Source organism: Bolinopsis microptera, chromosome 8 (genome assembly GCF_026151205.1).
Source record: "Bolinopsis microptera isolate Bmic1 chromosome 8, MBARI_Bmic_1.0, whole genome shotgun sequence".
NCBI lineage: Eukaryota > Metazoa > Ctenophora > Tentaculata > Lobata > Bolinopsidae > Bolinopsis > Bolinopsis microptera.
In genome coordinates, this window is record NC_087079.1 from 355,655 (window position 1) to 369,835 (window position 14,181).

Here is a 14,181-nt window from a genome sequence, read left to right on the forward strand (position 1 = left end):
ATAAAAGTAAGGGAACTAGGTGCGATTTAGCACCCTCAATATGGTCTTATTGCACTGATGACCGTTCTATAAGATACAAGGAAGAATGAACGCCCCATGATTACATTTACAGTTTATGAGCGGGCCCTTTGTGCGTTATGTAAATATGGTGAGGAACAGTTTCAAGTCCGACCACTTATTTAAATCAGACAGGGGCGTGTGAAGATATTCTGCTGTGTAGAAAGTCGAAACGTGCGCTACAGAATATAAATTGAAATATCGAACGTGAAAGTGAAACTGCAAGAAATTGTGTTATGGTTGCCAAAAGCTGGAGAATTTCGTCGCATAGATCGCTTTAAATCAAATAAGCCGTAGTTCAGGTGTTTTCCTGGAAACCAGTGTCCAGTACTATCACAGAACTAGAAATAGGTGAAAGGTGAGAGGTGACCTTCCTCCGTGAGATGTGTGTGTGAGAGAGTGGTGATGCAGTCACTGCACGTGCAGAATTCAGCAGAATATAATTGTAACCCATTTTTATGTCCTTACTCTGGGTAAGGAGTGTGTTGTACGTGTCGGTACAGTGGAATAACAGAAACAGCACCCACAAGCCAGTACCCACTCCAGTGAACTAGTGTGATAATTTCCGGTGGTAAGTTGAGAGTTGCAGAATTTATATCACTCAAACTTGGATAACTGTGAGATAAAATTACTTAAAAAGGGCCTTCCTTCGACCTACAACATTAAAAACATCGGTACTCCTAGATCATGAATGTTTTTCCTCCCGACGTTTACACTATTTTCCTGTTAATGATCGCAAAATAGTTATGTTCCCTTTAGCGATCCTGTGTGTTAAATATTACATGTCTTACTAAACCACATACCTAAAATAGTTGTACAGAACAGCCGGCCGGTCATCAAAAATTGCTCAAAAAGAAGAAGTTCTAAAATTAATTTAAGATTCATTTCTTACTACGATTATTCTATTTTTTGTTACCTAAAAAACACTTAAAAAAAGAGCAATTTTTGGGGGATCGGTGCTAAATACAGTTGCTATCTTGAAGTTTTTAAAAGTTTAGTGTAAATTACTAAAATACCTTTATACATTTTGTTTCTTCCTAAAACCCGTCTTAGAGTACTACCTTTGTGATTACAGTCCAATATAAGAAGCATATATTATGTACTGGTGTGTTCTTGTAGAGCTCCCAACTCTCAACGGCTCAATTTATCATCTGAGGTTTTCCTTCCCCGTGTGCAATTTTTCACTCTTATAAAGATCGATTTAGAGAAGAAAACCTAGGATGGAGATTTGGCCGTAAAACTGTGCCTCCGTTTAGAATTTCTTGATTCTATAAAATTCAAATCATTATCATTCCTTGGTCTCTATAACCAATAAGCATACTTTTTTACTCCAAAAAAGTAAAACAAAGATAAACGAAGGCTCTGTTTAAATGTTTTGTTATCAATCAAGATGCTATTTTTCAAAATGGAAGAGTATTGTGATGAAGCAAGGATGGCGGTTGCTATTATATTTGAAAATGTAAAATCCCGTGTCTTTTGTAAAATATTTCAAATATTATGATGATCTTCCTTTTCTCAGCTGAAAAAATTCTTGGGAAACTTCACGAATTATATGTGATGATTTGGCAAAAATGTATAATCCACAAATTATCCTAAAATTGCAGAAATTGTAATTTTAGTTGTAGCAACTCCCATTAGACACGGGCATCGTAAAATTATATTTAAATTTCTAAATCTTTTAGTTTTAATCGTGGGTAGAATGCAAGGGTTACCAATTCTTTTATTTAATGAGAGCTTAAAAGAAGAAAGCCAGAGGCTGTTACAAATGTTGTCTCCCTCGATATCATCGTGTAATGACACTGGCCAATATTCGTCATTCTGAATGGTGATCGTGTTTTTAGGTCTAATATTTATCTGATTAAGATTTATGTTTTTGGACCTAGTAATTCAGTCTCTCGGCTTTCTGGATATATTGAAGAAAAAATGTTTAATTTCTGTTTATCAATTGTAAAAACAGCTTCGCTGTGTTAGGATGAGTTTCACTGCTTTCATACCTTTTTGATCCACCAGACAAACAAAAACTCTCACTCTCCACTAGTCAGTGTGCTTTTTGATCCTCAATTTATTCAGAAATCCCTTTTTCCCGGCACGCTTTGTAGGTCCATCTGTATTAAATCTCTTTGAAATGAGAGTTTGATAGCTGCACACCACTCCTTGTGTCTCTGGTACCTCGCATTATCTTGCGAGGACGGGGCTATTGTTATATTTCCATTCTCCGACCTATGATATCACACTGTTCCCCACTGACACCATTGTTGTGTCCGTGACCAGTACATCTGGACTCACTCACTAACCCCTCGCCGTCCTGGACACACAAACACCGCTATTGTCCCTCTGTTCAGTAATTCCACGCTGGGGGAGGCGACCCTTTCATTGGACAATCAGCCGGCTACATTTCCAAATCTCATATATCAACTTAATAACCCCAGAATGTGTGTGTGTCTGTCTGTGTGTCTGTCTGTGTGTAATTTCCGAACGGTTATACAAAAAAAACAGTAATAGTTACGGGACTGGTTTTTTTGGTATAGTCCCGACAAAACTCTGATGAAGCCCATAAGCAAATTTTTTTTAAATCGGCCGATGGTAAGTGGTTTAATTGATGGTTTTGTACCACAAAATATGTTCCATAAAATGGCTTGAGAAGAACGGCAAGAGTTACGGGGCTAGCTCTCTCTCTCTCTCTCTCTGCATATGTAGCGTATATATTACATGGCGTATATATTACATGGTCATATGATACTATAAACTTATTAGGGGAGGGAGTGCTCAAACGGTCTGTTTGGACTGTAGAGAGAGTTCATACTTTCATACGACATGTAATGCATGTTCACAAATATGATAGGCTGGTGTGGTGCAGGGTTAATTTCTATTGATTATTGATTAAGAATTACTATTTTTTAAGCATACTATTGGATACGTGAGGGCACTTCGAATACAATTGCTCGCCTAATCCGGGTTTTGACTCAGCGGGTAATTACTCCTACCCTTTTTAACTGCGGCAGTGAAATCCCGGCCGTAGGCCGGGTTACACTAGTAAAGATATAACGGTGCTTCTGCGCCCGATAGTGTACCTGCATGGTGATAATTAAATAATGGGTGCGACTGTAATTTAAGAGGGTAGTCTTAAGTCTACACTCTACACTCTACACTATGAGCACGTACACGTGTAAACTTGATTGGTCCTTTATACATAAGACTTTGACTCTCACAATCACTATGGAATTTAATCCTGTTTCATGTTATTTTCATGAGTAAAGTTTTTGGATTGTGGTTAGAATGATCATCCACTAAATATGGAAAACAATCAAATTCTCATTGCCTGGTATCATTTCATGATTGAGTATTTTATACGAATGGTACATTAGCCGTTCCAATATCTCCTCAAATAATGCGCAATTCCCTTTCTTAATCATTAATATTCATTAGTGAAGGACCAGATATCAAGATGGTAATGATAGATCAAGAGAAGCTCCTTAAGATGCAGCAGCACGTACGAACTGGAGGTAACAATCAGACTGTAATGTTGATATATTTAATGTAATGTTGATACAGGGTGGCCCAAAAGTAACTACCCACACGCAACCCTTTAATAACTCACGTAATTGGTATCAGAATTGCTTTAAAATTTCAGAGGATGTGGCACACCACTCCCTCTTTTTCTCTTTCGTCACCATAAAGTGAGAACGGTTTGAGTTAGGAACTCCAAAATTTCCAGACACATTTGGTTTGATAATTGAAGTGCTTTCCCAAAATTTCAAGTTGGTTGTTTACAACTAAGCCGAGTTATGACCATTTTAAGATCTGGCCGATACATGATCCCGGCACTTAATCTGTTATTTCTTCACTCAAATTAATGGTCTGATTGGTAGGAACCTGCTCATAGGACAGCAACCGAAGCGCTATAACGTGGGGGGGGGGGTTGCAACGACCATTAATGTCAGTAGATGGAATTTTGTCAAAACTGACATTGTCATTAATGGTCATTAAAGGTCATTAATGGTCAATAATGGTCATTAATGGTCATTAAATAATTGAAATTCTGAACTATCTTGGAAGCAACATGTCCAAGAAATTTACAATTATGATCACTTTGTACAGTATCACTTCTACAGTATCACTTCTAGATAAAGTTTCTCACAGCCCCCTACATAGATTGCCAGAGTCTCGTTTGAGAAAACGAATTAATATTCGCCTAATAGAGGCTCGGACCTCGGTTTCGGAATGAGTGCCAAGCACCATTCTGTTATACGTTGGTAACTTGTCTTGCCTGTTTGCTTGTTTGCATTTGACTTAGTATAAATGCTTGTTTGCAGTTGACTTAGTATACATGCTTGTTTGCAGTTTGCGTGGATTTGAATTGTATTGATTTCCTTTATTTGTGTTGATTGCTTTTGATAATTTGGATTTTCAATACCTCCTCACAGTACCTTCTATGCCATCGTCGAACATTGCCATGGCAAGTATTTCTCAACTCTGGTATAGGGCTGCTTTTAATCTAATGGTTTGATGTTACGATTTACTTTAATTAAATAGTAATTAGAATATTTTAAGCGAATGCTGAATCAGTTTCTTTTACTTATTTGTATAAAAAGTCCTACTTGAATAGTGACAGTGATTTAATTCGTGCGAAGGCCAACCGTGTTGCATTGCAGTTTTCCGAACTGTACCCTGGTGATGATGAAAGAGAAGAGGAATCAGATAATGAGTCAGATTTCGTCGCACCAGATAGTGAAAGTGAAGACAAGGATCTTCATGACTTAGTTACTATAAAAAACAAGAAAATGAACACAAACACCGCTATTACGAAGTTCTGTAATTTTGGTAAGACGATATTTGGAAATAAAAGTCGGAGATCGAAATTTTTTGGTACCGGCTGTTTCGAGGGTTCTGTGCCATACCAACCGGGCTGCAAAAATTCTTCTAAGCCCTGTCAACGTCGAACAATTCGAAAGGGCGACTCATTAAGTGCTACCTTTGTTCCAAAAAAGGCTAAACGTCCCCTTCGTTGCCTCGGTACCATCTTATCAATGAGTGTCTCTGCTTCAAAAAAGGGCAACTGCAGATCTAGACGAATTCCTGCCGCATCAATTTGTCCCTATCGTGATGACAGTGCTCGATTTTGGGTCAAAACTGCCGAAGGCAGAGTATTGAACTGTAAACGAATTGTTCTATCTAATCCTAGGAAAAGATCAGCTTTTTTGTTGTCCGATTCAGACTGATGACGATGTATTTCATGAAGTGCTAAAGTTGAATAAGTTCATCTACTGTGTAATTACTATATATAATCGACTAGCATAATGATTTGGCTAAAATATAAATCTTGATATGATATAAGAACGGGAACGAAGTATTTAATTTTAATACCCGTGTTATTATTATTTTATTATTGATTGTTATTTTACTATTGATACGATCTGATACTCCTAAATTACCCTTTGAATTATTATTATTGATAACTATAAGTCACCAACTGTTATCTGGTTTAAATCCCGTGGCCGCAAAATTTGTTCTTCATTACATTCGAACTTAATAAATGTAATCCCTAACTCACTCTGGAATCCACTCAAGTGATATTCTGGAAGGTCTGCCTAACCACGGAAGATTCTATTCTAAGTTTTCTCTTTCGAATCTCTAATTGGAAATGTAAAATAATAACATATACTTGTAGTTAGTTAACTTAAGGTAGGGTCTAAGTAATGCAGGCGTCCGTCCTTTTCGCTCTAAGAAGTGCCGGAAAAAACATTACCATTAATGTCAGTAGATGAAATTTTGACAAAACTGACATTGTCATTAATGGTCATCAATGGTCATTAATGGTCATTAATGGTCGTTGCAACCCCCCCCCCCCCCCCCCCCCCCCCATAATGTGAATTTCTTTGATTTTAAGGAATGTCATAATTAGTATTCACTTAATAAAGTGATCAGATCGTCATCCCCCAACATGCTCGGTATCGCCTAATGAGCCTCATTGTTGCTCGCTAGTGAATAGCTCCCAATGCAATGGGTTTACTGATTGGGTGACGAAATCACAGATTAAGTGCCGAGATCACGTATCCGAAAGATCTTAAAAGGGTCATAACTCGGCTTAGTTGTAAACAACCAACTTGAAATTTTAGGAAAACACTTCAATTATCAAACCAAATGTGTCTGAAAATGTTGGAGTTCCAACTCAGGGTTGCGTTTGGGTAGTTACTTTTGGGCCACCCTGTATTTCTTAATTTATGTTTTTAAGCTAGGTAATATTTATCTTAATATATTGTGGGCATTTATAAACGCCCGGGCTTAAGTGGAAGAGGAGTTATTCTAAAATTGGGCTGATATGAGTTTTATAGATGAATCACGATCTAAAAGATAAGAATCTCTGGTGTTAGCTAAAAACTACTCACCACGGTCCATAATCTCCCAACTTGACGAGCATTGATCTAATGAAAAGGATTGGGCTATATTGTTTACTATGTTGTTTGCGTGTGTGACCTGCACTGGTTCGGGACAGTTTTTAGTTAGCTAATTAAACCATGGGTCTCTTAAACTCTTTTTCAAAGGTATTATCGGTTGAGTTTGTATGGCATTTGATTGAAATCAGAAAAATGTTCGCCAAAAACAACACAGATAGGACTCACAACATCTGATTTGGTTTACTTCCAAGACTATCTAAAATCAGGGCCTGATTCATGGCGTTTACCTCTAAATACTATTCTCTCCCAGGTAAGGGTACAGTAAGAAGGAAGAAGAAAGTTATTCACAAGAGTGTGGGTACAGACGACAAGAAACTGCAGACCAGTCTTAAGAAACTTCAAGTCAGCAATATCCCCGGTATCGAAGAGGTACGTGCAAAGCGAAGTATAGTCCACTGTGGGTAAAGAGCTAGTAGTGTTTTAGCGGTCTGTCATTGAACCTTTTGTGTGATTCGGGGCTTTTGATTTGGTGGAGTTAGAATACTTTCATGTTAGGATACTTTCATGATCCATGTAGCAGTTTTAAAAAAACAATTCCCCGGCTGCGTTGTTTAAAACATTTAACATTTCAGGTTAACATAATCAAAGAAGATGGAAATGTGATCCATTTTAGTAACCCTAAGGTTCAAGCAACAGTACAAGCGAACACATTCGCAATTTCTGGAAACGCAGAAACAAAGCCAATCTCAGACCTCTTGCCAGGTATGTCCCCGTCCCAACTTCACACATTATTCACCTTTACCAGATTCCGATAATTATAAACCCCCCCCCCCCCCTCCGTGAATTATTTTACAAATAGCCAGTGTGTAGGAATTACACTAGAGCTTTCCCGAACCCACTCTCCCATATGCTGATTGAGGAGCACTACCCGAAGGCATTACTCGGCACTAACGCCTTAAAATCTTTAATTACAATCAAATATAAATATATGCACACAATGTATAAAGTATTAATAATGTATAAAATATGATTATGCTATTAGCAAATTTAAATAGTACTATTAAGAATTTTAAATAACTCTTATCTCTTGACATAAATTTAGAACAGCGACACAGGGTCTGAAGAATGCGCGGTGATATTTTTATCTTTTAAAAGTTGTAAATGACAGTGAAATTGCGCGGTTTCGATAGCATTGTAAAAAATGCTCGAAGATAGTCATATTTTGTTATGAGGTTAAAGTTTTGTTGCTCGTTATTATGATCAACGTATGTTGTACCAAATTATTTAAATTTCTAAAAGTACGAAATTTGAGTTGTCCCAGTCCTTGTCATCCGGTTTATGTGCTTGTGCAGTAAGCACATGCTTGTTGACTGTAGACTTGAATGAATTTAGGAATTTGTCTTGTAGGCAAGTGGTGACATATTTTATGTCCTTGTTAATAATGTTGACTGTTTGGTTATATAACTTAGGCCCAATGTAAGAAATGCTCTTGTCTGAATTACATAAACGGTTAAATGGTACTGCAAAGAACTCAGGTTCTCTTCTAGGTGCGTTTAAGTTTGAAACAGTGAACATTCTTATAATATTTGGTGGTGCAGTGTTAGAATAAACTTTGTGCATTAAGCATAATATACATTTAGCTATCACGTTCGGTAAAGCTAATACTTCTAGTTTATTGAAAATTTCCTTTGTGTGTGAAGGTGTGCTATTCAGATCTTTGTCATAAAAATAGCGGTGGTATTGGTTATCTGCAGCGCGAATGCCCTTTTTCTGGGCCGAGAAGACTCTTTTAACGGAGTTTAGCGATCTTGTTCCCCAAACTGTGCAGCAGTAGTACAAGTGAGACTGAACAAAGCTGTTGTATATCAACTTGAGTGCTTTGTTAGGTACTGAGCCTTTGAGTTTGTAGAGAATACCCGCATTTCTAGATACTTTAGTGGCTAAATGTCTAATGTGGTGGGCCCAATTTAGCTTGGTATCAATGATCACGCCAAGAAACTTTTCGTGATAACTTTGCTTTAGTCGCTCACCTCCCATGTAGATTTCTATATCCTTAGTTTTTTTATTTGTAAAGATCATATATTTAGTTTTGCTAGCATTTAATTTGAGCCCGTTATTAGTAGCCCAATCAATTATCAAAGTCAGAATCTCATTCACCAATGCATTAAGTTGTTCAAATGTATCTGTACTTATTATTAGGTTTGCGTCGTCAGCGAAATAAATATGTTTAGCTAAATTACTAATCTGAGGAAGGTCGTTGATGTAGATTATGAACAGAATTGGTCCGAGAATGGAGCCCTGTGGTACTCCGTAGTTAAGTTTGAGGTGAGAGGACTTGCAGTTGTTGACGCTCACGTATTGCTCTCTATCGGTTAGATATGAGTGAAACCAAGATAAAGCCAACCCCCGAACTCCATAGTGCTCAAGTTTTCTCAGAAGAATACTGCTGTCAACCATGTCAAAGGCCTTGCTGTAGTCCAATAGAAGCAGTGCTGTGACCTGCTTTTTTTCTAGTGCCCTGTGAATATGGTTTTGGGCTTCTAGTAAAGCATGTTCGCAGCTGTGCCCAGCCCGAAATCCGTATTGAGAGTCAAATAGGATTTTCTCTGTCTTTAAGTGATCTAATAGTCGCGCTTGCATAATTTTTTCAAAGATTTTTGAGAAACATGAGAGTAGTGAGATAGGTCGATAGTTTGAAACTTCAGCACGTGACCCACCTTTGTGAAGTGGAACTACTTTCGCGATTTTCAATTTATGCGGAAACTTTCCCTGATGTAGAGACGCAGAGACTAGGCAGCTAAGCACTGGTGCAAGTATATTGCTCACTTTTTTCAGGGGAAGTATACTCATATCAGAAGTCGACTTAATCTTCAAACCCTTCACTATTTCAATTATTTCTGATGCGGACGAATCTTCTAGATTCATGCTCCGCTGGCATTTGCTATCTTGAGTTTCTGTTACGATAGTCCTGCCCTCAGAGCATACGAGACCATTTTCTCTCTTAAGAGTCTCAGCTATATTGCAGAAATAGTCATTGAAGCTATTCGCAATTTGCTGTGAATCTGTTATCTCGCTCCCATTATAGTTAATTTTGTTTATCTTAATTTTGCCTTTTTTCTTTCTGTTTAACAAGTTATTAACCATTTGCCATTGTTTTCTGCTGTCGCTAGAATATTTTGTAAAGTACGCGTTGTAATATTTGTTTTTGGCCTTATCCACGTGTTTATTCACAAATTTCTTCATTTTCTTGTACCTAATATCATTTTCAGTGGTCGGGTTTGTGACAAAATCTTCATAAAATTTATTTTTGCGATCACATGCGCACCGTAACCATTCTTGGATCCACGGCTTTGTGTTTTTACGGCGGCCTGGTTTACTCTTTTTTGCCTTAATTGGGAAATTTCGGTCGTATAGTTCACTATATTTTTTATCGAAAGCCTCAAATTTTTCATCTACAGAATCATAGTTATTAACCAAGTTCCAGTCTACCGCAGAAATGTCGTTCTCGAACTTTTGGATACTGTCATCGTTTATTACTCGAGAAGACATTTCTGTTGTATCTTCTTGAAGTTTACAACTGAGCCTATTCTGATCAACCATGATTGTGACAAAAGTTGCCAAGTGGTCAGAGATTGACTCAGAAATTACTCCCGATTTTGTAACAGCGTGGCAATTATTGACGAAAATATGGTCAATGATTGTCGCACTGTGATCTGTGACTCTAGTTGGTCTAGATATCACAGGAGCGAACCCATGCTCTGCTAGAGTATCCACATACTTAGTGACAGAGTCTATTCTCCCGTAATCTAGTAGGTCTATGTTAGTATCACCGGCCAGTATGATATTTTTGTTTCGATGTCTTGCTAAGTTACGGAGGAAAATTTTTAATTGTTCAAGGAAACCATTCAAATCCCCACTTGGAGAGCGATATATATTACAGATTAACGCGTTTTTGTGCCCTTTCAAGGTAAGTTCTGCAACCAAGAATTCTCCTATCTTAGGATTATCGTGGCAACATAGAGCGCTCTTAACGTTTATGTCAGATAATTCACATAGTTTTTTGTTAACATATATAACTAATCCTCCACCACGATTTGACGCTCTGGCGGGAGTCTGAACATACGGTGGATAGAAACCTTCTAGTTCGAGCTCCTCTCCCTGAAAAGGCAAACATTCCGTGTTACAATTTGTTTCATTGAAGCAGAGAACGTCGTATTTTGTGTATTGATCTATATTCTCCCGAAATTCTTCAATGTTCCCATTAAGTGACCTAACGTTTAGCGAGAAAAGTTTTAATTCATACTCCTTCGTATTTTTTATTGCTTTCGCGGTATAGTATTTGCAGTTATTTAGAAGACTAGACGTTGTTTCCCACGGATTCAAATCAGCATCAGTATCATCACGATCACCTATTTGATTTGATAGGTGGTCGCGATTAAAGGGGTTAAACCTAATAGTGTTACTGAGATTTATCATGTGAAGCTGTCTAATGGAGACATCATATGCTGGGAAAATTTTTCTTAAGCATTCTTTGCAGCCTGTTGAGCCAGCAGAACATCTTGTGTGGGATAGGTTGTCACAGTAGCAACATTTGGTCATTTGTCTTACATTCCCAATTTTTGTGCAAGTGTGACATTTTTCTCGTTTATTGGAGACTGGGATTTGTATAGGCCGTGATGGTAATAGAGGCATGACGGCGCCCACTGGAAGAATTTCTGAAATGCAGCTGTAGCAAGACCATTCTCCAGTAAGTTCAGTTATGTCGCTAGGTGTTAGGTGAGCACATTTTGGGTGATATGTCATATAACAGATACTACAAGTGATGCTTATCTTGTGTGAGACTAGGCGCTTTGTACAGGCCTTACAGCTATTTTTACTACTTCGGATAACTACCATTTTTTGGCTGTAAATGATACTCTTGTTTAAATGTAGATATAGGTTTGCTACTGTATATTAATATATAATAAAGTACACGGAAAAACAGTTACTGAAAGTATCTACTCCAGATGAGTGAGCCAAGAAAATGGGGCCAGGGAAGAGTGAGAAAACGTGCGAGGTTTTGTGAACACTCTGTCCGGGTCCCTAACTTCAGCTCCTAACTAGAGAAATCAATTCAGTTAAGTGTTATTCTGTGGGAATAAGTTTAAAAAGTTAATTGAAGTATGTGAAATGTGAATGTGACTTGTATTCTGTATTTGTAACTTGTAAGTGTATGTACTTAGTGGTCTGATTACGTGATTCAAATTAGTAAAGATAAGATTTCGATTAGCCGTAAGCTGGTGCAGATAAGACATGGTTCGTATACTGTACGATTCTTAGTAGATTAATAATTATGTCCAAATTTTCGATGTAGTATGTTTGTATATTGTATTGCTGTTCTAAGGTCTGCCCAATGAAGAAACATACTCCCGTCTTAGCGGCCAGTGTTTTCGAATTAAGTAGCTGCGCCCCATAAATTCTTTGACACAGGTAGCAAGAGAGCGAGCTATCTCTCTCTTGGACAGTACTGTTAGGTGGATTCCGTTTCCATCAGGATCTACAATGACCTCTCTTCTCTGGTATAAAACAGTACAAATATGGTGCGAGTCAAAGAACCATAGCTTGGACACTCTATTGCTTAGTTCAAAAATAAAACTGTTAAAAAGCTTAACCTCCTCATTAAGCCACGAGAAACGTGTGAGAACTAAAGAATTAAATATAAAAGTCGTGTTAGGATATTTCTCAATTAGATAATCAATATTTCTTTTAAAATCACATGAAAGGGAGTGGTGGTGGTGGTCATAGCGAGATAAATCGTTTATACCAGAAGAAATTATGACAATTTTAGAGCCAGAAATATACTGTTCGTGATCTAAAATTTTGGATAACTGGTACATTTCGCGTTTGATGCAGTGTACGTTAGGAAGGTCGAAAGGAACATCTCTGAGAAGCGAGTCCGTCAAGAATAATAGACGCTCCTTAGGTTGAGACTGCTCAGTAACTGTAGGCTTATGAATCGGTTCGTGGATCCTCGGGATTTTTTTGCGAGGGGGGGTATTCTGAGAGAGGCGTCTGAACGTAAGCGATATTCTGCAGTCCTGAGTTTCTGGTTGTGGCAATATACCATGCTCCCAGAAATTCTGTGATTCACGTGTCATCACATACACACATCCATGATCAAGTTTGTGGATCTGTTGTTTGACCGGACCGACTTTGCTACGAAATACCAGGTCTCTAGAAGCCCCAAGACTGAGTGTAATGATGTCACCAGTGACCTCATTTTCATCATCACTGTGGAAGGGTATATGGCACTTGCCGTTTTCATATTTGGTGATTAGACAAGTTACCTGCTCCTTATTAAACGTAGGGTCATCTAATGCATTCGAAATGTTTGTAAAAATGTGGTCAATAATGCTTGTATTTGCCATCCTTGCTCCAAGAATAGAATATGTGGCAAATGTAACCATTATATAATATTTAATGTGGCTTTCCAAACCTCCTTTGTACTGCAAAAACAATGTTATTTGCCATTTCAATTTCTGATTCCACAAATCATAAAACATTAGGTTTGTGGCAGCATGGTATATTTGGAGCAATTTAAGGGTTAATTTATGGTACCTACCCACTCAGGTATAATTCAGCACCTAGTGGGACTGTCCAGCTCACTGCCAAAGCAGATGAAACATGACTCAATACCTGAGGGTGACGAGGACGATGTCCCTGCTCTGGTGGAAGATTTCGATGAAGCATCTAGGACCGAAGGAATGTAATGTGATGACGTCACGTGATCTGATGACGTCACATTCTTGAGGTGTGACGTCTCGTTGTGACGGGTCCGTGAGGGCGAGTGACGTCACGTTCATGTCGTTATGGAAACGTTTTTCTGATTTACAAGTTTATGGGTTTACGTTACATATTGTGATAGAGAAGGATAGCTTGGATAGCAGAAGCCAAATTTAAGGCTGCATTTTGGGGCTTAATGAGTTTGTTTGTTTTTATTAAGTTTATGGTTTTTATGATAAGAAGCATCCTACTATTTTGGGTGAAAAATAAAACATCATCTCATCTGCCCTTTTCTATCATGGAAGTGACCAGATATTTGAGATATTTGTCGTGTTTTATCCAAACAAGCAACTGTACGTTTTTATTTGATATTTGTAACTCACGGTTTTGTAGAGTTTTGTATCCATCTTTTCTACGATCTAAATTTAATAGGCACATTAAATAATTCGAATGTACTTCGAAGAAATGTCTCCCGATTTGTAATAGGATGATTTTTCCTGCCATTTTGTATTTCCCGAGGAATCTGATATTTACTTAACATGTTCATCGTTTTTGATCATAATGTGTTGATGATCAATGATGATGTGATATTATCGTAGGAGCTTGATAGTAAACAACATGTTAAGTTTAAAGATCTATGATTATGAATGTAAGGAAAGCGCTTGGCTAAGAATTTCAATGGATTGGTTTGTTACAGTGATAAGATCTAAACGCTGAAACTATTTATTCGCTTATTAAAATATTCCTTTCTTTGTCTTCGTCAATAACATGCTCCGATCTCAAAGTTAGATCACAGATAATTCGAAATGACGTGTATTAACTAAATTGAAAATCAATATGACAAATCACTATAACACTGGACCCGACGGACTATTTAAAACCTCTACCCTAGTCCCTAAGGGGTCGTTCACATATTATTACGTAATCAGCTGAGGGGGGGGGGTTCCGAATGATTACGCTAGTGTAA

At 37.8% G+C, this 14,181-nt stretch overlaps 2 protein-coding genes across 3 annotated transcripts in view; one reads left to right on the top strand and one right to left on the bottom strand.

Annotated features, from left to right (window-relative positions):
• Positions 1-7,732, bottom strand: part of LOC134819942 (porphobilinogen deaminase-like) — a 102,579-nt gene extending 94,847 nt beyond the window's left edge. Inside the window, exon 1 of the mRNA XM_063830099.1 lies at positions 7,729-7,732. The gene's annotated coding sequence lies outside the window, so the exon portion shown is untranslated. The remainder of the gene's footprint in view (positions 1-7,728) is intronic.
• The window catches only part of LOC134819944 (transcription factor BTF3 homolog 4-like), a 66,583-nt gene extending 52,627 nt beyond the window's left edge, over positions 1-13,956 (top strand). The window contains exons 2-5 of one of the 2 annotated variants that reach the window (XM_063830103.1): positions 3,484-3,560; positions 6,763-6,881; positions 7,085-7,214; positions 13,062-13,956. In XM_063830103.1, the coding sequence (XP_063686173.1) occupies positions 3,503-3,560; positions 6,763-6,881; positions 7,085-7,214; positions 13,062-13,201 (447 nt within the window). In that variant the 5' untranslated portion in view covers positions 3,484-3,502 and the 3' untranslated portion in view covers positions 13,202-13,956. Of the gene's footprint in view, positions 1-3,481; positions 3,561-6,762; positions 6,882-7,084; positions 7,215-13,061 lie in introns of both variants that reach the window. The other variant, XM_063830104.1, reaches the window with a different exon arrangement.
• Positions 13,957-14,181: the final 225 nt, after the last annotated feature.